Below are 23,010 nucleotides of genomic sequence, written 5' to 3'. Positions count from 1 at the left end.
AAGAACGCTCGCCGGAAACGCGAAAGACGCTAACGAAGGAATTCGACTTTGAACCTCCTTCGTTTGCATTTGGACTTTGGACGCCACGAAGAACCTCCATGACCATACATGGTCATGTCGCTAGGCGATCCCCTCCAAAACACCCCCGAAACCGAGGGAATAAAAGCCGTCCACCGCGAATCCGCGACAGTCATTAATAAAAAATCATATAACGAACGTTAGTATTGCGAAACCAAGGGCTAGCCGCTATATTGCGTGAAACATCCAACGAAGTTACTAAACACACTAAGAATAAGAACGAAGCGATTCAGGAACGAGCCACGAAGAGAGGGCTCGAAAGAAATTGATTGATATACTATTCAAATAATAATATATTTAATAAACAAATTGTAACTTTAAAATAAAGATTTTGCAAAAAACGCAGCTGAGGATCCCGTGATCTGTCTAATTTCCCCGGCTACCCCACACCCTGTGCCGCGCCAGGCACAACAATTTATTAAAATATGAATATAAATATATAAATATAAAAATATATAATATAAAATGTAAAAATACAAAATATAAAAATATATACATGGTGTACAAAATATACAATAAACAAAATATACATTTATTTACAATGGTATCCGATAATGTCCCCACGATAGCGTATCGGTGGTATTGGGTACGATATACCGCTTGTCGTCATACAGACTCTGAGCAATTCTCGTCTCGCGGATCGTGTATACTTGGCGTAATTTAGATCGTATACACGACTGCTGACGCGTCATTTCAATCTCTTCGTTCAAGCACCGCGTGTAATCGTCGAACGTTATCGTTCTTACGACAACGTTGCTCTTGACGCCTTTAACTTTCTTTGTATTCTTTTTTTCATTCACTCGTAACATACATCTTTGCTCTGAGCCCGACGAATTCGATCATTATGGCACCGTTGTTTTCATCCTTCATCAAACGCGGTACCTTTTTATTTAGAAGCGGTATATTGTACACATTATCCACCGCATAATCGCTCGTGTCGAATCTAGCGATGTCGCGCGCTTCATATTCTCACACATCCGCGCACTCGATGTGATATATAAGACTTTCCGTATCGGTGTACATTACCCGGCATTTGTCGCGATACATTGGCATCATATACTCGTGATGAAATTCATACAAACATGTCTTAGATATGTCGAGGATGCACATACCCACATAAAGTGGTTTGTAGAATTTCACCTCGAGTTTACGCAATTCCACAGCGATTAAGTTTTCCGAAAAAACGCTTCTGCTGTGGAAATTTGGTTTCACGATCATCGCTTCTGCGCCGTACCGACCGTCCCACTTTGTTAATAATTTTCATCGACACGGTTGCGCACATTTTCCATCGTTTTACTAAATACAGCATTGTTCATTAATTTATATAAATGTTTTTCGAAATCATTTTTAGCCAATGTTCTGAAATGTGTATTTACTTCTATGTAATTTTGAAGGCAGGGAGATTGTGAAAACTGTAAAATTCGATGTATTTTTGTTACACGTAAGCCGTGACGCGTACACTGCTGCAGGTTGCGGTAGTATCACGTAACGCTTCTTATCGTATAACGTTGCAAGTAGCTTGAATTCCCGCTTGTCAGGTGGTTCGTCGCAAGTCGGTCAGTGTACGCATTGTTAAGATGTTGCGAGTACTCGAGGATATAGCCCGTAGGCGAATCTAGCGCGATGAATGATACATCAAAATTGGACACGTCATCGACTCATTGAAAATTGGCATAGGGCAACGGTTGACACATTGCCCATCCGTACAAATCATTTACATCAAGTACGATAATGGTTTCGATGGATCGTACGACTCCATGTACTTGTTATTAGCGTGAGCGTATCTACCCGAACATTGACTCAGACCGCCGCATATACCACGTTCGATGAACATGTCGATGTCTGTAGGCAGCTCGAACGTGATCTTTGTATGCTTGAACATGGCGTGTATCCAGGAAGAGTATAGTAATACGCGGGGTCGAGTCCGTAACTTCCGATACATTTATCTCGAAAGTTTTCGAAAATGTCGGTTAATAACAAGACATCGATTTTGAGGTACAAGTCATTATATTCGCCTAGCGTTCGAATGGAGAATCGCATCCAGACATTCTCAGCGTGCGCGTAATCTCTCTCGGATACAGTTTCGCCGGTCAAGGAACTGTAAAACGATTCGCGCGATGGTAAACACATCTTGCAACCTGTCAACGGAATCGATGTATTCGTACGGAAATACACCTTTTCGCGTTAACAAATTGAAATGTTCTGTTGATAAATTTTGAAATTCCGAATTTAAAATTTTGAGCTTGTCTTTCTCTTCTTTGTCTAAAAATGATGCTAATTTATCGAGACTCGATGCGAGAAATTTAAAGGAATTGATGAAACGTAATTTTATATGAGATTTTTATTCTTCTTCTATACAAACATCTTTTGTAAATGAAATATATTTTTCCTTGGTTATCGGTAATAATTCGATTTTCCCTTCGAATGCTGGCTATTTCCTCGATAATAAAGTGTGAGTCATAACCGGATAAATTATGAAAAACTATCGGAATAGAAAAAGATTCTTTATAATTTAGATTACAATTTGAATGTGCTGGACCTCTGTACCGCCCGGTCAGATGACAATGATCACGAACGCGTGTGATTTTTCGCATATATGACATTGAGTGGCGTTATGGAATTTTTCTCACTCTTCGGACGTTAAATTTACCATGGGGACATTTGTTTTTAAAATATTTTTTACACGTAACGCTAAATTTTTAAGGTTTGCGGCGAACCATGTTATACAATCAACGCGACGACGCGAATGATACGCTGATAACGATTCGTCGTATGAGCAATGTACATAATAAGCTAAACTAAATACCCGATGGTTTTGATATAATTTTTCTTCTTCCGTCTTGGCCAGAACGCATTCCAAGTCGGCGTAGACCACAAATGGAAGCCGCTCCTTCCGATTAGGGTTGTTGAACGATAGCCACTTGTCCTTCGGCAATCGGACAGCGCAGTCGTTCATCTTTCCGTAGTCGACCGTATGCGACTGCAACTTGTCATCTGAATAAAAATAGTGCAAGCATCTGTAAGAGAAAAATTTTAATTAAGATTTAAACAATCCATATTATAATTATATAAATTATAATTATTCAAATAATATAAAATACACTTGCCGGTCGCAGATATATCTTTGGCCATTGTGTTTGCTCAGTTGCGAGCTCACGAGCCTGTATAAATTCTTGATCCAAGCAAAATGTCCCACGCTGTTGTCGTCTTCAATGTACAGCAGATTCACATGCTTATCTCGTTTCTGGTCCGAAAGACGTATTGGGACAATGCTGTTTTTGTCTTCGATGTTGTACACATTGATTGAAATGTCATTTGCAAGTTCAAATTTCTTAATCTGATTCACAGTCACTGGAAACTCAATGTCCCGAAGATTCAGCACTGTCGCGTAATGCGGGTACGATGATTCCCGACCACTGCTCACGCGAAACACGCATTGTCCTTTGATTGCACATTAATCACCGCTCTCTTCATCATAATCTCCAGCGGTAACTTGATGTGACATCCCACGCACAAAGGATTGTACTTAATATTTACGGTCAAGTTCAGTATTCGCGACAATGCCCACCCGCTATCGCGTTAATGAAACTCTTCCAGAGACGCTAGGGTGGACTCGATAATGCGCTGTTCGTATCACTCGCGTAAATCGGATGTGCGAAATAGTTTATAGTTTCTCGTATTCACACTTTTATTCGCGCGTTTATCTCCGGCCACAAAATTCACCGTTGAATATAGTGTTCACTTTCACATTACAGTGTTTTTTTAGAGCGTCCTGCACATGTTCCAACACAATGTCTTCGACGTCATCGAGAAATTGGCGCGGTTCGATGTGATTATAGTTTATCACTGCACCAGTCGACACGCGATTCTCGAACGCTGTATCAATATCGCGCCACACAAATCCATTTTGATGCGCACTGCATCCGGCACCCGCGTGTACGAAACGTCCACGTGCCGAATTTTTCAAACCTTCGAGGCGCGCGATCTGAGCAATCAGCGATTGTCGATTTCCGATCGATAATCGCGGTCGTTTGATTCGACTTTGCTCTTCCAACGACTCGATACGTATCACATCGTTGCTCCCACACATTGTAGTCTTCCAACGAATCAAGTAAAGCGGATTGCTCTCTCAAAATTTGCTTTTCCATATTGCTAGTGCACATTTGCAAAATTTAGAGTTTCTAATGATACTCCTGATGCACTTTAGCTAATGGTGGGGTGCGCCTCTCTATCATGATTTATATACCGTCTCATGCATTGTTTTATCGTCGAACATTCTAGAATGATTTCATCTTACAAAAAATTCGCCGTACCGTGTGCAATATGACCTTGATAATTTCGCGTTTTGTCACGTACATTTGAAAAATCTAACGTGATTGCATCAGGAGCAGCCGTAAATCGGCGCTCGATTTTAGCAAATTCAGCTAAATTTTTATTCTGAGGATGACGATGTCATCGCAGCCGTATATCGGCGCGACATAATTTTGGAGAAAATTAAAATATCGCGTCAGCAATAATCCCTTCTACATCGCAATTTGAGATACTATTTGAATTGATATTAATTCTAATACGATTGCAGTATTGCATCAATCGCGCGTGTGAAAGGTTCACCGCTGAAGAAATATGAATTTCTACGTTCCGATTCGAAATGGTGAAACTCCGCCATGTAAGAAGCAAAATGCGACACGTATGTTTAAATCGTTTAAAAATTTTTCAATTTGTTTCAAATTTTCTTAAATATTGGTTTAATTATTTATATTTTTATAGTATTCAGCCTCGTCGTGCAGCTCACATACTTGAAAGAAGGTACGCTCTAACCCCGACGTCGTACAAGTATTTGGACATTGAAATAAGCGTTGGAGCTGTTTCGTGTATGGAACTGATTCTCGGCGACAATCGAAGCAATCAAATAGTGTTGCCTTTTTCAACGTGGAATTTATTGATGCGGAAGCAAGCAGACGTTGAACAATTTCTACAATCGACTGCTCACCCATTAAGGATTGGAGATTTAACGATCGAAATGTATCAATCAAAAATTGTAAAACTCACATTATGTGGTAATTCTTTGTACATGAAACCACAAACGTTATTACATTTATTTAATTTTGAAAATTGTATCGATTATATGCACAATTGGTTATGCGAGAATACGTATCTCGTAAATGAAAAATTTAAACAATTTGAAACTGTATTACAACGTAGTAATATTACTATTGTATGCGATGCTGTGAAAACGATACACGAGAGTGATGTTTTTAACAGCGACTCATTGCGAATTATTAACATGCGCTGTAAATGATATTCTTTATGATGCGTGCAATAAATAATTATTTTTATTTCATCTATGATTTTATTTCTTTCCTTCCATACGAATAAGAATAGTCGACAATTTTTCTCAACACACTCCGCTAAAGATGTAGAGAAATGCTGAGGTAGATGAGATGCGATGCTCTAGTTGGAATGAGACGCAAGATATTAAAAGATATATAATAAAGAGGAGTCTGCGGCATTAGAATATTATTTCTTTGCGTTTCGTTTTTTGCGTTTCATTAGTCTTGTGTTTCGTTGATTTCCTACTATGGCTGAAGAAGACGTTATCATCAGCAATGAAGATATGGATGATGATGATAACTGGATGGATCCAGTTGTGGCGGAAAAAATTGAGATTGAGAGAGAGAGGAGAGCGAAATGGAAGAAATTGTATGCGAAGGAAGAATTATTCGATAAGGAACCTGATTTCGATTTTCGAATTAGTGATGTTGAAGAATTACTTCAGTATGAGCGGGAACAACTTTCGAAGAAGGATCTGGAAACTTCAGTTGTTCAGTTTATAAGACATCAAGAGCTCGGCTTGAAAAAAACCCGCACAATTTCGTTGAAAAGATTTCTCAAATCTCGAAAATATTGAGCGAACTCAGTTGAAAAATGTGGTATAAGTTGATACATGTACAGGGAAAATTCTAATTACACTGCAGTAATATGTTTCGGAAATAGACTATGCAAACATCTTGAATCATGTAAAGGCATAGAAAAATTCGAAGATGTGCATGAGAATATGCTACGACATGACTTGGAAACGTTGAAGGTAAAAATATTTTTGCCAATGTGTAATAAATTTAAAATATTTACAATTATTGTTTAATTTCAGAGTTTACGAGAATATATGAATGGTCGACGAGAGGACTAGAAGTGGCCCTCTTAACCCGGCACATCGCCCCTTAGCCTTCCAGAAGCGGCCTTCCCTTAGCCTGATGCACTGTCCCCTAATTAATTTTATTATATTTTATATTTTATATTTCTTATATTTTATATTTAAAATTTTATTATTATTCTTATTATTATTCATAATTTTAAGTACACACACATACACACACACACACACACACACACAAATTTTAATAAATTTTATATATATTTTAATTAAAAAAAAATCTAATTATTTATGCGCCTCTCCTTGCGTTCCTATCCCTGCGTCTCTCTCTCGCGCTAGTTATAAGTATCGCGATATCGTTCTCTCTCTCTTGCGTTAATCATAAGTCTCGCGCTAGTTGTAAGTCTATCTCTTTCTCTCGTGATTAGAATAAGTAATCTCTCTCTCTCGCGCGCTAATTGTAAGTCTCGCGGTATCGTTCTCTCTCGCACGTGTCGTCTTCGCGCTATTGTTCTCTCTCTGCTCATGCTCGCATGCGTTGGCTTAGAATATTATCGTTCTCTCTCTTTTGATATACTCGTTGCTCACTTACCTTTGCGTCGTCCTTCTCCCACCTATGCATCGTCCTTGTCCCACGTTGATGACATCCTTGTCGCACTCGTAGCGCTATCCTTCTCACACCACCGTCTTCTTTCCGCTGATCCTCCTTTACTGCGCAGACCCTCTCGTCCATCGCTCGCGCTGCTGATCCTCCTTCATTTCGCGGACCCCTCGTCCATTGCTCGCGCCGCGGATCCCCCTTCCCCGCGCGTGACGCCACTCCCCGAGCGCTGCAGTTCCTCCTTCCCCGCGCGTGATGTCACTCACCCGTACCGCAGTTCCTCTCGCGCCTCACCCCTCCTGAGAGGACCTGCGTTAGAACTCTCATAGTCTTACTACTTACCTATTAGCATTTTTTTACTATTCAAGTTATGTGCTCGAGCTTTCATAAAATCAGCTATTGATGTTGAATAAAATTTGTAGATAAGTTTTTGGAAATTAAAAATAATGTCTTCTACATTTTTTTCTTCCTTATTATATTTCATTTTGAGGCGTTTCGTTTTTTTTCTGCAGCGTCACATTTTCTTTTGAGAGCTACTTTTCTTGGCGAAGAGTTCGTAATTTTAATTCTGTTTGAATAGCTTTATCATTTTTACATGTTTGATCTTCATTATTTAATATGTTAACAGTTTGTCACAGATGACTTCCGCGTGATTTGCCGTTGAATAATCGAAATCGGGATGAGAGTTCGGTAGGCGGTAAAATGAGCGACAGCATGTGTAAATAAAAAAAAGAATAAATGTTTATTGTGTGCTTACAGTGTGTGCGTGTGTATGCATGTCACAGTGTGCGCGCGCGCGCGCGCGTGTGTGTATGTGTGTGTGGGTCGCGTAAACGCAACAGATCTCGAGCGTGGATGTATGTATGCAACGCGTCCCAAGCGCGTATGTTGTATGACAGAAACTTCGAGTGTGCAGTATGATTGTACAGTGTATGGCGTGACGGTATAGTACAGATGCACGATGTGCGTAGTTTTTGTACAGAAAATATCTTCGCACGGTATGCGGTGCGGAGATATACAGGTAAATACATGGTAAGTCGTATTCAATTGTTTCGTGAATCGAGCTTCGTGCTCGTGTATCGCTGGTGTTTACGATTCGGCGCAGTCAATGACCGTTTGACGTAGCGCGCGTCGTGTTTTTGTCGCGCGTCTGGGCAAACGATCTAGCCCTGTTTTTACGCGGATCGTGAACGTCTAATTCTTGGAAATGCGTGAATAATTTGGCGTACGTATTATTCGCGGAAACGTACGATCAGTTCCGGTCGAGATGGAATATTTTCTGGGAATGCCGTGCCGAAGAGAACAACTCGCCCGAGGTAGCTCTCCTCTCTACATTGAGATGAATATGCACTAGCGTCAGACGGTCGGATCTTTGGACCAATTATTGAGAACTCTCGATACAACCGGAGTGCGCTCGGGTTCCCTTTTCTTACGATCAGAGAGTGGTCAGATGGAATGAAGCCTGATCAAGTATCGAGAGTGCTTGATGGAGGAAGAGTGCTCTCTACCTTCGGATCTTGAGTCTGGGCTATTTTCCAGGAGCGGTTTAAGTTTTCGGAGTCGTTTCACTATATCGTGATCGGAATCGGAAAAAGTGATTAGTTTGCTGAATGTGTCTTTTTTATACCGGCTAATTGCCCGCATCAGCGCGCGACGGTATTACCCCTTCCGAACAGATTTCGGGAAGCGGTACAGTCGGGCCCGCTCGGAGGGGTTCGAGAGTTGCGCCGAATGCGGGTTTTCGCCGGTCGGCGCCCGATCACAACGCCGGCAACGCTCGGCGGTCTTCGGCCAATTTAACAATTAGCCTAACGGCTTAAAGCCGTTCGCGTATTTGACTTAAAAAATGTGGACGCATTGCCGTGCCTATATCCGGCGGGTGTTCTGCCGGGCGGCAGCTTCCGGCGGAACGCATATATAACGATGCGTTTCAGGAGGTGCACGGGATGCATCGTTACAAGTTTTAGTTGAATTTGTGTTTATATCCACACATAAATTTAAAATTATAAATAAAAATTAAAAATCTACAAAAGAAGCTAATAAAATTCAAATTATTTTTAAAAAATCTTTTTTATTAGAAATACTCTAGCTATCAAATTAGTTGTCGGACATATAGGTGCAACACTGCACACATCTGTTTCTATATCTTTTATAGAATTTCCTGTTAAAGTTTCTATTAAAATATTTTCTTAAATTTATATGTAATATGCAATAATAATAATATATTCAATAATCAACAAACAAATATAAATGTAATAACATGCTTAATAATAGAAAATTATTTACCATTAATTTCAGTCTGCTGTTATAGTCCGAAAGACTATAACTTTATTTTATTTTACTATTATTATAAAATCGAATAGAATGTTCGCGAACCGCGTAAAATCGCTACTTCAGCGAACCACGCGGGAGTTCGCCGGAAACGCGAAAATGCCAACGAAGGAATTCGACTTTGAACCTCTTTCACTTGCATTTAGACTTGACCGCCACGAAATCCTTCCATGACCATATATCGCTAGGCGATCCCCTCCAAAACACCCCTAAAAACGAGGTATTAAAAACCGTCCACCGCGAGTCCGCAGCGGACATTGTTAATTAAAAATCAATTGATTAAGAGTGCGAATCTGGGCTAGCTACTCTTCAACGCGATAATAACACCTAAAGTCTAACGGAATGGAGGAAGAGGCGACTAAAAGAAACTCGAAACTACTGAGAAGGAGTACAAAATAAGATGTATTCAAAACTCAATCAAATTCTACAAATCTAGTTAAAATAAATGATTTGATAAATAAGAAAAAGAAATAAAGAAAGGGAGAAAGTATTGACTGGTCCCGAAGTTTTTATCGGGTTATCCCAGCAACATCCCACATCTCGTGCCGCACCCGGCACAACACTGCATAGTATTTTCTACATTAGTAATATTTAAAATTGCACTTGGAACTATATGTGGTTGAAGACGATTTTTTAAATTATTTAAAAACATATGACGAGCAAAATGTTTCGAACAAACTCTATAATTGTTATATAGGTTTTTTAGCAAAATATTCTTCTTCATATCACACGCTTGCAACCACCAATTTTGCTCTAAAATGTATATATGTATAAAATTAGAAATATGTATTTATATGTATAAAATTAGAAGTATTTATATATAAATTTAGAAATAATTAAATATTTATATGTACATATAAAAAATTCAACAATTCAAATCAACCTTTCTGGATCAGATGGAAAACGAAAAAAGCTTAAATGATGATTTGCTCCCGAGTTATTACAATCGCTCATTACACATAAAACCACCAATAATTACACGTTTCATTTTAAACACAATTTTTTAAAATATTTTTAAGAAAATTAGCGATCTTTCTTATTGATTTAAGTCTTGAAGTTTACATTTTACTGTTTTATAAACATAATCATATAATTAATATAACCTATTATTTGTTGTTTAATATGCCATGTTGTTGGTAGTAATGCAACGCATGCGAGTAGTGATACTAAGGGGGTTCTAACCCAGGACCTCTCAGGGGGGGTGAGGCGCGAGGGGAACCGCGGCGCGCGGCGGGTGACGTCACCCGCGGGGAAGGGGGAACCGCGGCGCGACCGATGGACGAGGGGGTCTGCGAGGTGAAGGGGGATCCGCGGCGCGACCGATGGACGAGGGGGTCCGCCAGGTGAAGGGGGATCCGCGGCGCGACCGATGGGCGAGGGGGTCCGCGCGGTGAAGCGGCGCGAGTGATGGACGAGGGGGTCCGCGCGGTGAAGGGGGAACCGCGGCGCGACCGATGGACGAGGGGGTCCGCGCAGTGAAGGGGGATCAGCGGCGTGAGAGATGGACGGTGGTGTGAGAAGGACAGCGCTACGTATGGGAAAAGGATAGTGCAAAGTGTGTAAAGAGGACAGTGCTACGAGTGCGACAAGGATGGCGTTAACGTGAGACAAGGATGACGTATAGGCGGGAGAAGGACGACGCAAAGGTAAGTGAGCAACGAGTATATGAAAGAGAGAGAACGATAGCACCAAGACGACATGTACAAGAGAGAGAACGATAATATCGCGAGACTTGCAATTAGCGCGCGAAAGAGAGAACGATAGCGCGAAGACAACGCGTGCGAGAAAGAGACATCACGATACTTATAACTAGTGCGCGAGAGAGAGATAGCGCAAGGGACGGAACTCAAGGAGAGACGCGTAAATAATCACATTTTTTTTATTGAAACAACATTTATTTTAAAATCTGTTATAAATTTTTTTCTGTGTCATAGCGCGAGAGATTACTTATTCTAAGCATGAGAGAAAGAGATAGACTTATAACTAGCGCGTGCGAGAGAGATTACTAATTCTAATCGTGAAAGATAGACTTAAGATTAACGCACGAGAGAGAACGATATCGCGATAACTAGCGCAAGAGAGACGCAGGGACGGGGACGCATGGAGAGGCGCGTAAATAATTATATTTTTTAAAAATTAAAATATAAAATTTATTAAAATGTGTGTGTTTTTATACATTTTGTGTGTGTGTGTGTGTGTGTGTATGTGCTTAAATTATAATTAATAATATAATATAATAATAATATAATAATAATATAATAAAATAATTTGGTGGTGCGGGGGGGGGGTGGAGGGGCCAGGGGAGCCAGGTGAGGGGGCCGCTCCTGTAACAGAAAAAAATTATATATATATGAAAGAAATTTCGTGTGTATTGCATACACAACCCAAATTTCTTTTAGTTTTCTTATTGGTTAATTACTCTGCGCAAATCTGCGCAGAGGGAATGCGCGGTATTTTTGAATCTGCGTGTTGTCGCCAAGCAACAGATATTAACAAGAAATATTGATCTCCGATTCGCGAGTGTGTGGCGGTTGTTCGCGGACCGTGAGTCCGATAAGACGTATATTTTAATGTACCAGATCTTAATTAAATAAAATCATTAAAAGTGATTCATTGTGTGCCAGTGTGTTGTAATATTAAAATAAATCTATCAATCTGCTGATAGATTCTATTGCCTTAAAAATATCCTGACATCGATATATTGAGTCGAACTTCCAGCTGAAGTTCTCTTACATATACAGGGTCTACCAAAAGTGTGGAAACCCCTAAATATCTCGGAAAATATACGTTTTACAGAAAAGTGTTTCCAACAAAAGTTGTAGGGTTTAAGAAGATCTATATACTGATTCTATCAGTTTGACCTTGGATGGCGTCGTCAAGGTCAGGTCAAGGTCACATTGACTTTTTTAAATGACACCCCCTACATTTGATTGCATATTCTTATAGCTTAATTCAAGAGCTTTCCAAAACACTATAATAATGTTCATTTTTATTAAGTACTTTGCGAGTTATGAGGGTTGAATGATAGAGTAGCGCCGGTATTAACATTATCCAAGGTGTACTACATGGAGGTTACTCGCTCGGATTTGCATCTGTTGTGTGTGTGATCCAGCTAACTAAGGCAAGATCGATTCCTCAACATATCCTCATATTTCGCTGAAGTCAAATTGCCAAAAAATTGCTCCATAAAACGTGTATGAAACGTCTCGTTAGTTCCTTCATTTACCGCTATGTGACGCACTACATGCAGTCTAACTCGCATTTAAAATTCAACTAAGAATGTATAAAGCTATCAAAGAACGAGCACCTTCTAACTTCAGCTTTGAGCAAGCAGAAATTAATTGTTATCGTCCAAATACAACGTACGATTAATTAAAATTAAACGTTTTAAAAATGGCTGGCGACTTGTCGGAACGTGAAAGAATCACTATCCTCATGATGCGTGGATGGGGTGATAACGAAAGATCGTTCTCTGATGTCGTTCGATTATTTAATGACACGTATCCGAACCGTCGAATTAATAAGTCCACTGTGTTAAAAACAATAGAACGTTTTAGACAAACTGGTAGCGTAAGAAATCGCTCTAAGTCAGGAAGACCATTGTCTGCAACCAACGAAGAAAAACAACTTGATGTTCTGCAGACATTTATTGAAGATCCCAATTCTAGTGTTCAGAGAGTCGCTCAAACTCACGATATTGCTCCCATGTCGGTTTGGAGAATTTTAAAGAAGAACAAGTTCCATCCATATAAATTGCAATACGTTCAAGAATTGCAAAACGGAGATGAGGAGCGTCGTATACATTTCTGTGAAAGAATGATGGCACTAATAGATGTCCGGCCCATCTTCCCTTATCAAATTGTTTTCACAGACGAGGCAACTTTTACCTTAACGGGAGAAGTTAATAATCAAAATTTTCGTTTCTGGTCAGATGAGAATCCGAATTGGGTGCGGGAAACTCACACACAACATCCACAAAAAATAAATGTATGGTGCGGAATAATAGATGGCTATTTAATAGGGCCGTTTTTTTTTGAAGAATATTTGAACGCTCAAAGGTATGAGAGATTACTTGTTGATCAAATAATTCCAGCCATACAGAATACTTTTCCAAATAATTTCCAAGAAATATGGTTTCAGCATGATGGAGCTCCTGCTCATTTTGGTGCAGGACCACGTCGTATTTTAAATGAGACTTTTCCGCTACGGTGGATAGGAAGAAGGAACGGAAATGAGGGAGGAGAGGATTGGCCACCTCGGTCACCAGATCTAACTCCTCTTGATTATTATCTATGGGGATATCTGAAGAGTAAGGTTTACAGAACAAAACCTAAAACCATTCACGAATTGATACAGCGAATAAGGGATGAAATGGCTTTGATACCTTTTGAAACGAATCGTAAAGTCATTTCTACATTCTACCAAAGATTAGCATATTGTCAGGAAGTAAATGGCAGCCACTTTCAGCATTTACTTTAACACATTGAAACACATTTGCAATCGTTTGGTGCAACCTAACCTGATCTCTGTATACACGCACCGCACGCACGCACACGCACACATTTCGAACAATTATTATGATAAATGAGCATCCACAAATTTATTTACTGTTTACTATGTCGATTGCTTTCCAGGTCTTTAAATACTCGATTGTAATTTGGTTGGGTCTTTGCTTTTGCTGACTGGATCCACGACCGATCTTGCCTTAGTTAGTTGGATCACACACACAACAGATGCAAATCCGAGCGAGTAACCTCCATGTAGTACACCTTGGATAATGTTAATACCGGCGCTACTCTATCATTCAACCCTCATAACTCGCAAAGTACTTAATAAAAATGAACATTATTATAGTGTTTTGGAAAGCTCTTGAATTAAGCTATAAGAATATGCAATCAAATGTAGGGGGTGTCATTTAAAAAAGTCAATGTGACCTTGACCTGACCTTGACGACGCCATCCAAGGTCAAACTGATAGAATCAGTATATAGATCTTCTTAAACCCTACAACTTTTGTTGGAAACACTTTTCTGTAAAACGTATATTTTCCGAGATATTTAGGGGTTTCCACACTTTTGGTAGACCCTGTATATATATATATATGTAAGAGAACTTCAGCTGGAAGTTCGACTCAATATATCGATGTCAGGATATTTTTAAGGCAATAGAATCTATCAGCAGATTGATAGATTTATTTTAATATTACAACACACTGGCACACAATGAATCACTTTTAATGATTTTATTTAATTAAGATCTGGTACATTAAAATATACGTCTTATCGGACTCACGGTCCGCGAACAACCGCCACACACTCGCGAATCGGAGATCAATATTTCTTGTTAATATCTGTTGCTTGGCGACAACACGCAGATTCAAAAATACCGCGCATTCCCTCTGCGCAGATTTGCGCAGAGTAATTAACCAATAAGAAAACTAAAAGAAATTTGGGTTGTGTATGCAATACACACGAAATTTCTTTCATATATATATAATTTTTTTCTGTTACAGGAGCGGCCCCCTCACCTGGCTCCCCTGGCCCCTCCACCCCCCCCCCCGCACCACCAAATTATTTTATTATATTATTATTATATTATTATTATATTATATTATTAATTATAATTTAAGCACATACACACACACACACACACACACAAAATGTATAAAAACACACACATTTTAATAAATTTTATATTTTAATTTTTAAAAAATATAATTATTTACGCGCCTCTCCATGCGTCCCCGTCCCTGCGTCTCTCTTGCGCTAGTTATCGCGATATCGTTCTCTCTCGTGCGTTAATCTTAAGTCTATCTTTCACGATTAGAATTAGTAATCTCTCTCGCACGCGCTAGTTATAAGTCTATCTCTTTCTCTCATGCTTAGAATAAGTAATCTCTCGCGCTATGACACAGAAAAAAATTTATAACAGATTTTAAAATAAATGTTGTTTCAATAAAAAAAATGTGATTATTTACGCGTCTCTCCTTGAGTTCCGTCCCTTGCGCTATCTCTCTCTCGCGCACTAGTTATAAGTATCGTGATGTCTCTTTCTCGCACGCGTTGTCTTCGCGCTATCGTTCTCTCTTTCGCGCGCTAATTGCAAGTCTCGCGATATTATCGTTCTCTCTCTTGTACATGTCGTCTTGGTGCTATCGTTCTCTCTCTTTCATATACTCGTTGCTCACTTACCTTTGCGTCGTCCTTCTCCCGCCTATACGTCATCCTTGTCTCACGTTAACGCCATCCTTGTCGCACTCGTAGCACTGTCCTCTTTACACACTTTGCACTATCCTTTTCCCATACGTAGCGCTGTCCTTCTCACACCACCGTCCATCTCTCACGCCGCTGATCCCCCTTCACTGCGCGGACCCCCTCGTCCATCGGTCGCGCCGCGGTTCCCCCTTCACCGCGCGGACCCCCTCGTCCATCACTCGCGCCGCTTCACCGCGCGGACCCCCTCGCCCATCGGTCGCGCCGCGGATCCCCCTTCACCTGGCGGACCCCCTCGTCCATCGGTCGCGCCGCGGATCCCCCTTCACCTCGCAGACCCCCTCGTCCATCGGTCGCGCCGCGGTTCCCCCTTCCCCGCGGGTGACGTCACCCGCCGCGCGCCGCGGTTCCTCCTTCCCCGCGTGTGACGTCACTCCCCCCCCGCACCTCGGTTCCCCTCGCGCCTCACCCCTCCTGAGAGGTCCTGGGTTAGAACCCCCTTAGTATCACTACTCATGCGCTATAGCATTTCTCCGATACTATTTTCATCAAGTGATCCTACTGTTATATATACACAGGTTATACATACAGAGTGTCAGGAATATTTTTGCAAACCCGAAGTGTGAAGGTAGATTGGCTCAAATTAAGAAGGAAGGTACTATTATTTTGCGATATTCGCAATAATTGAAAGAGAGAAATTAATTAAAGAACATCGGCCAATGCGCGTGGCTAGAAGTGTGTGGCGGTGAAGGCGATCTTGTAACATAATAGCGGTGCGCGGTGAAACAGTGATTGAAGAGGAGAAGTGCCTTTGCCGCGCGTCTATATACTCATCGCTCCTCCTTCTCCCCCACGCACTTCTAGCCAGACGCATTGGCCAATCTTCTTTAATTTTTCGTTAATTATTACAAATATCGCAAAATAGTATAATACCTTCTGTTATAGTCCGAGAGACTATAACTTATTATTTCATTGATAATATTAATAGAATATTCGCGAACCGCTAACTCAGCGAACCACGCGTAAGGACGTTCACCGAGAACGCGAGAAACGCTAACGAAGGGATTCAACTTTGAACCTCCTTCGCTTGCACTTGGACTTTGGACGCCACGAAATAACCTCCGTGACCATACATGGTCATGTCGCTAGGCGATCCCCTCCAAAACACCCCCAAAATCGAGGGAATAAAAACCGTCCACCGCGAATCCGCGACGGACAGTCGTTAATAATAATTCAATTAATAATAGTGCACGACCGAGGGCTAACCGCTGTAATACTGTGCCAAATACTGTGCAACGAATCACCGACGAAATTGCTAAATACTCTAAAAGATAAAGAACGAGGCGATTCAAGGAAGAACAACGTGAAGGCTTGAAAGAAACCTATTAAAAATAAGTTACGAGACTATATTTGTAGAGAAAATATACATAATAAAAAATTGCAGAAAAAACAAATTTAAGGAATTAATTGGAGACCTCCGGCTACCCCACATCCCGTGCCGCGCCTGGCACAACATCTTGGTGGCAGCAATGGGATAGCCGAGGATCCTGGATCCTTAATGCCTGCAACAAAAGAAAATACAAAATTAATAAACTGGAGAGAGCAACTGCTATATTAAAGCAGATAGACTCAACCAGCACGCAACACTTACGGACGACAGTGATAAAGAAATCACGACCAAGTAGCAGAAAGCCGAAAAGAAACACCAGCGCTTAAGGACCAACGTCGATCCACGGCCAAGGCAACGCAACGCAGACGGACAACGCATCGCCGACGGACAACGCACCAACGCAGGACAACGACCCACCAGCAGCGTCAGCAGTCGAGCGATCTGATAAGCAACCCGATAAATTGCGACCATGCGAATCACCGTACTACTACTGTAATGCGGGATCTACAATGCGAGTCTTAAGAGTCTTAAGAGTCGCAAGAGCCGTCGTAGCACGGTCGTAGCACAGTCATAGCATGGTCGTATTCGTAGTCGTTCGAATTGGTTCAATTCCTATTCCAACGACTACGACCACACCATATGTTGCTGCGACTGACCAATGAGAAAAGAATATTGTTAGGATTAGGTTAGATTAGGATTAGGACATTACACACTGTACGCATTTCATTTCAACTAGCGAGAAAATAGCCCAAAGAGAGAGAAGAAGAAAGGAAAAAGATTATAAATTAACATTTTCATAATCATAGTTTGTGTGTTTTAAATATGGATTATAACGAATATGAATATTTGGAGTCGGAAAATGAAGAGGAAAACGAAGAGGAAATCGAAGAAAATTCAAACCAAATAGCAACCACCGTCTTGGAAGATAATAAAATTCAAGATGACTTGGATTTAATTGCGCTTGTTGAAGGCAACCCTAAACTTTATGCTAAAGGAAAAATTGGATATAAAAATGTACAAGAAAAAGAAATGACATGGATGTCTATTGGCAAAGCCCTAAAACATCCGCTAAGTGGTAAGTGCTAGTTGTTTATGTATAGGTTATACGTAAAATCATGTGTCAATGTCTGTAAACACATTCTATGATTTTTCTACAGGACCAGATGCAAAGCAGAGATGGGATACGCTGCGAAATCTCTATAGTCGCGCAAGGCGACAAATATCGACATTAACAGAACAACAAGGGCGGTCAGGTTCAAGGAGAGATAATGTGTCATATGAAAACTTATTAACACCACAAAGCATGGCTATTCATCGTTTTATGAGTCATCTGTATATTCCACGAAAGTAAATACTGATATTTTGACATTTATTTAATACTTCGATTTATTTAATTAACTTTATTTATTTCATTCACATTAAATTCCTTATTTATACTTGTACAACTGTTTTTTTATTAATTCAGGAAAATTATATTGCAGGACATTCTCCAATTATACCAAATTCACGTGTCCTTCATCTGCTTCTGGAAAAAGTTTTCTTCCCAGGCCTCTCTCCAAATCGTCAATGAGAAAACATCCACGACTACATATTTCAGATTCAGAAGAATCGATAACATTAAATTCGCCAGGGTCTTCCGTTTGTAAAGAAAACGTTCCTGCCAACAGTTTTAAAAGTGAGTGATCAAATTATTTTTTTTTTCAGAGAAAATTCAATTTCTGATTATGAAAAAATGCACTTCTTATATCTGTAAAAAGTTTCAGAGAATAAGTTTAATAAGAGTATTGGTGGTGATGAAATAAGTGATTGCTCACTCACAGTACCTAAATCGGATATTAAAAAAAGAAAGAAAATTAATGTTGATAATATAGATTCTGTAATTAAAGAATCATCTCAAACAATAGCTGCAGCTTGCTCAGCTTTGCCAACATTCCTGAATGCAACTTCCAAAGCAGACACAGAAGAAGATAAATATTTTATGTCATTCTTGTTACATGGATTAAAATGTGTGCCTGAACAACAAAAAATAAGATGCGTGATCAAAATGTTAGAGGTATTAGAATCATTTCAACAATATTGAATAACAAGACTATGTAATCAAACAGAAAAATTAATCACAGCTACTAGTTTATTCGCTAAAATAAGTTTTCATAAATCTTTATAAGTTTTCATTCATTTCTTTTTTTGAAAAAAACGTGGTACAAATATATTTTGTTATTGTTTTGGAGTTTTATATAAAATATTAAGTGTTAAGTTACAAAATTGCAATTTCAAATTGCAATTTTACTAAAAGATTATTTCTGAAAAGTATTTTTCTCATATTGACTGTGATTTTATTTCTTTACTAATTATATTTTACATTATTTTAAATAGTTTATAGTATGTCACAATATTTTAATTTTAATAGTGATTAACATTGGATACGTTCAGTAGAGAAAGCAGCTTTGCAACTGTGGTAAAATTCGTAAATCTTGGCGTGTGCTCTTAATTTTAACTGAATTAAGAGTATTCGCCAATCAGAATTTTACAACAGTTGCAAAGCTGCTTTTTCTGCTGAACGCAGCCATTAATAAAAGTCATTGGACATGTACGTCGAAACGGCTAACATATTTGATGAGCGATTGAATGTGATTGATTGGATCTACAAAAAAGAACCAATTACATTCAATCACTCAGCGAGCTGCTTTGCCATCTAAAACATATCTCATTTTCTATTGTCTCAGTATACAAAACATGTATAATTTGCCAAATATGTGGATACAAATAAACTGAGTATTCATAATTTAGTATTTAGTCAACGACTTCTTCGAAAGCGAATCAAAATTTTTCACAAATGTGACAAGAGTATAATTTAATTAAGCAAAGTAGCTCAATATATAACTAGTGTTAAGATGTTCTTCAGATATAGTATAAATATTTAATATTTGAGACAAAACAAAGAGTTTGATTTTGCAATATTAAATCTGTAAGTTAAAGAATATATTTTGTTTTATGCAATAACGTTACGTAAGAAAGCATGTGTTTCTATAGAAAAAAGTGAAGATTAAATAAAACCATATTTTACGTAAATTAGTATTTTATTTCTAAACTTCCTTGCTAACTCACATACATGTTTATACATATTGCATTGCTATGAAGAGATATTAATGTTGTAACCCCTCAATGCACAGTCAAATTGCCAGTCAACTGCCCCAATGTTTGTCATAAAATATTTTCTCAGTATGTCTCGTTGAACACTTGCAGTGTAAGCAGTTCGGTTTGAGCCAACTTGACTAATACGTACAATATGTGATCCTAATTCTTCATTGCGCCATTGCCCTGGAGTAATTATACCATTAACTTCCTGATCCACAAAATGTAGCGGACAATATTTGCGTTCATTAAAGGACATAATGTAGTTGTGCAAAACAACAAGAGCAAGCACAATTTTATGAGCAGTTTCTTCCTTGCATTGAATTGATCTTCTTAAAATTCTCCATCTAGAAGTAAGAATCCCGAAAGCATTTTCAATTGTTCGTCTTGCTCTGGACAAGCGATAATTAAAAATTCGCTGTGAATCACTGGTGAGCGATTTTCTTGGATATGGTCTCATGAGGTACGTTTTGAGAGGGAACGCTTCGTCTCCCACTAAAGTACAGGGCAGCAAAGTTGTTGTACCAGGCAATAATTTTGGAGCTGGGATGTCTACTGTACCAGATTCCAAACTTCGACCAAGATTACTGTTCGCCCATACTCCACCATCGCTATTAGAACCTGCAAAACACAATTTCAATTAACTGTTGTATTCAGTACATAAGAAGAGATTCATATTATAAATATATATTACCATAGTCATCGACATCAACCCAGATAAATTTATAATTGGCATCACAAATTGCCATCAATATAAAGCTAAAAAATCCTTTGTAGTTATAATTTAAAGAATGACTGTTCGGTGGAGCTTGAATAGTGATGTGTTTCCCGTCTAGTGCGCCTATACAATTAGGAAAATTCCACTTGTTCCAAAATCCATCAATTATCATTTCCCATATCTCTTTCGAAGGTTTGGGTAAATATTGCTCATGAAGAGCTTGCCAAATTGCATCGCAAGTTTCATATATAATTTTATATATAGTTGATTTGTCAATTCGGAAATCCCATGCTTTTGACTTGGCACTGTCACCATGAGCAAGGAATCTAGAACAATAAAAAAGGATACTATTTAATAATATAAGCTAAATTATCTAAAAAAGAAAACGATAACATTTCATTTACTTACAAGAGAGTAACAGCTACTCGTTCATTTACTGAAATAGATTCTCGTAAACTTCTTTTTGTGAGCAGAGGTCTGACAAGATTACATAAATGATCATATTGAGAAGGTATCATTCGTGTCATATTAAAAAATTCTTCATGATCTGTTTCATATGCTTCTTTAAATTGTTTATTGAAATATCCCAAATCGTTTCGAGTTCAGTTGATAGGTCTTATCCACCATCTCCTTTTATAGCGTCTCTTTCTTAAATATATTGATGTCACATGCAAATGTGCACCAGATAATAATAATATAGTAAAAATTACACGCAATTGCAAGCAATTCATATTTAAAAACTTTATGGACAGCCTCTCACTATCAGAACGCCTATGGACCTATGGATAACCTCTCACTAGCAGAACGTTGTTTTCTGGGGTGCGTTCCAATACCCTACCTTGGTTACTAAAAAGCTATAATTTACGTTACGTATATTATAGATTTTAGTAACCAAGGTAGGGTATTGGAACGCACCTCTGATTGGTTGTTAGCGATTTGCGAAAAGCTATTGTAGACAAGCATCATGACATTGCGACTCTGCGACTCTACGACTGTTCGACTCTGCGACTCTACGACTCTGCATTGTAGACCCCGCTTAAGTCGAACTCTATTTAAATGTCAGCGCCGTCAAAACAAGTAAAATTTAAGAGTCCGCGATTTCTGAGCGTACCAGCGCGATTAGCAAATAGATTCGGAACTGTAACTCCGATACGAGTAGCAGAAGAGGCTGCTCGCGATATTCGTAGAAGCGTACAGAAAAATTTAGAAGAGCATTATTCGAGTTCTGATTCATCCGAGGAACACGAACCGAGTAATAACGATTCCTAAAAAATTACCCTTTTAAAAAAAAGGTAAAAAAGGTGCTAAGTCCGCGTAAAAAACAGTACTACTGTAAAAAAATCTGTCTCCAAAATAGTGTTATTTTAAAACTGTAAAAAAACTATTGTAAAAAACATATCTTCAAAATAGGATTATTTTAATCTACAAAATAGTTATTTTAATCTGTACAAAATAGTGTTATTTAAACCGGAAAAAATTGTTCTACAAATTATTTTAATTTTGTGTAAAATTGTATATTCTACAAAAATAATGATATCATTGCGCTAAGTGAAAATCATCATTGCGCTAAGTGAAAATAAAAACTTATAAAAATATTTTAACCAAAAAAAGTTATACAAAATAGTTGTTTTAATTTTCTACATTATATCCTAGAAAAATAATAATATCCAAAAATTACGCTAATTGAAAATAAAAACTTAAAATATTTTAAAGGTTAAATGAAATTGTGTAGTCGACCAAACTAGCCAGAAATATAATTTATTCAATACGACGTTTCGACCATATGGTTGTGGTTCTTATCAAGTATACACTGAAATAGATATATAAGTTGCAAAAAATTATTATTATTTACATCTAATTTTCGGTTTGAACCGTAATACGCACAATTAATTTAGTTTCAACGTGAGATATTTTAAATATACATACAAAATTAGCCGAAGTAGTAGTAATCAGAGTGTTGGCATAGATAATAATCTTGTGCAAGCACAAGTCACATTTGCAAAACTTTATTTTGAAAATTCAATTTTAAGAACAATGAGTCCGTGTGGGACCTCGTCAGAGACTAAACGCGATCATAAGTAAAACGGAATTACATGACCTTTATTATTTTGTCATAAATGTTGTTTAAATTTTCTGTGTCTTTCTGTAAATTGATTAGGTTATCACATCTCTTTATGAAAAACATCTCAGCAATTTCTCTTTTACGAACATACTTTTCGTTGTGTAGGATGTTCGGTTTTAACCAATCAAAATCATGACCAGATTCTAATCTATGCTTGCTAATTACTGAATGATTAGTTTCATGTAATTTTATGTTGTTACAGTGTTCTTTTATTCGCGTACGTAAATGTCTTTTTGTTTGTCCGATATATGCTAAATTGCAATCTTTGCAATTTAA

At 38.5% G+C, this 23,010-nt stretch overlaps 2 protein-coding genes across 2 annotated transcripts; one reads left to right on the top strand and one right to left on the bottom strand.

Moving 5' to 3' along the window:
• Positions 1–17,204: 17,204 nt before the first annotated feature.
• On the top strand, positions 17,205–18,842 carry LOC105250568. Its single transcript, XM_025411088.1, has 4 exons — positions 17,205–17,837; positions 17,920–18,109; positions 18,244–18,437; positions 18,520–18,842. Exons 1-4 carry the CDS (start codon positions 17,585–17,587, stop codon positions 18,840–18,842), a joined length of 960 nt encoding a protein of 319 aa, XP_025266873.1. The 5' UTR covers positions 17,205–17,584.
• Positions 18,843–19,831: 989 nt separating this feature from the next.
• Positions 19,832–21,051, bottom strand: LOC112638789 (protein ALP1-like). Its single transcript, XM_025411038.1, has 3 exons — positions 21,021–21,051; positions 20,589–20,938; positions 19,832–20,515 (listed from the first exon to the last, which is right to left on the bottom strand). The coding sequence occupies exons 2-3, from the start codon at positions 20,782–20,784 to the stop codon at positions 19,893–19,895; spliced, it is 819 nt and encodes a 272-aa protein (XP_025266823.1). The 5' UTR covers positions 20,785–20,938; positions 21,021–21,051; the 3' UTR covers positions 19,832–19,892.
• Positions 21,052–23,010: the final 1,959 nt, after the last annotated feature.

This window comes from Camponotus floridanus, unplaced genomic scaffold, assembly GCF_003227725.1.
Source record: "Camponotus floridanus strain SB8 unplaced genomic scaffold, Cflo_v7.5 scaffold104, whole genome shotgun sequence".
Classification (NCBI taxonomy): Eukaryota; Metazoa; Arthropoda; class Insecta; order Hymenoptera; family Formicidae; genus Camponotus; species Camponotus floridanus.
The sequence above is the reverse complement of the archived record's forward strand: the minus strand, read 5'-3'. Positions and strand labels throughout refer to the sequence as shown.

Bases quoted from the DNA above. Each gene is read 5' to 3' on its own strand.
- LOC105250568 (XM_025411088.1), top strand. From the start codon at position 17,585: ATGGATTATAACGAATATGAATATTTGGAGTCGGAAAATGAAGAGGAA. The intron at 18,110-18,243 runs GTAAATACTGAT...ATTATATTGCAG, and splicing joins CATCTGTATATTCCACGAAA to GACATTCTCCAATTATACCA. The intron at 18,438-18,519 runs GTGAGTGATCAA...ATCTGTAAAAAG, and splicing joins TCCTGCCAACAGTTTTAAAA to TTTCAGAGAATAAGTTTAAT.
- LOC112638789 (XM_025411038.1), bottom strand. From the start codon at position 20,784: ATGATAATTGATGGATTTTGGAACAAGTGGAATTTTCCTAATTGTATA. The intron at 20,516-20,588 runs GTAATATATATT...TGTGTTTTGCAG, and splicing joins GGTTGATGTCGATGACTATG to GTTCTAATAGCGATGGTGGA.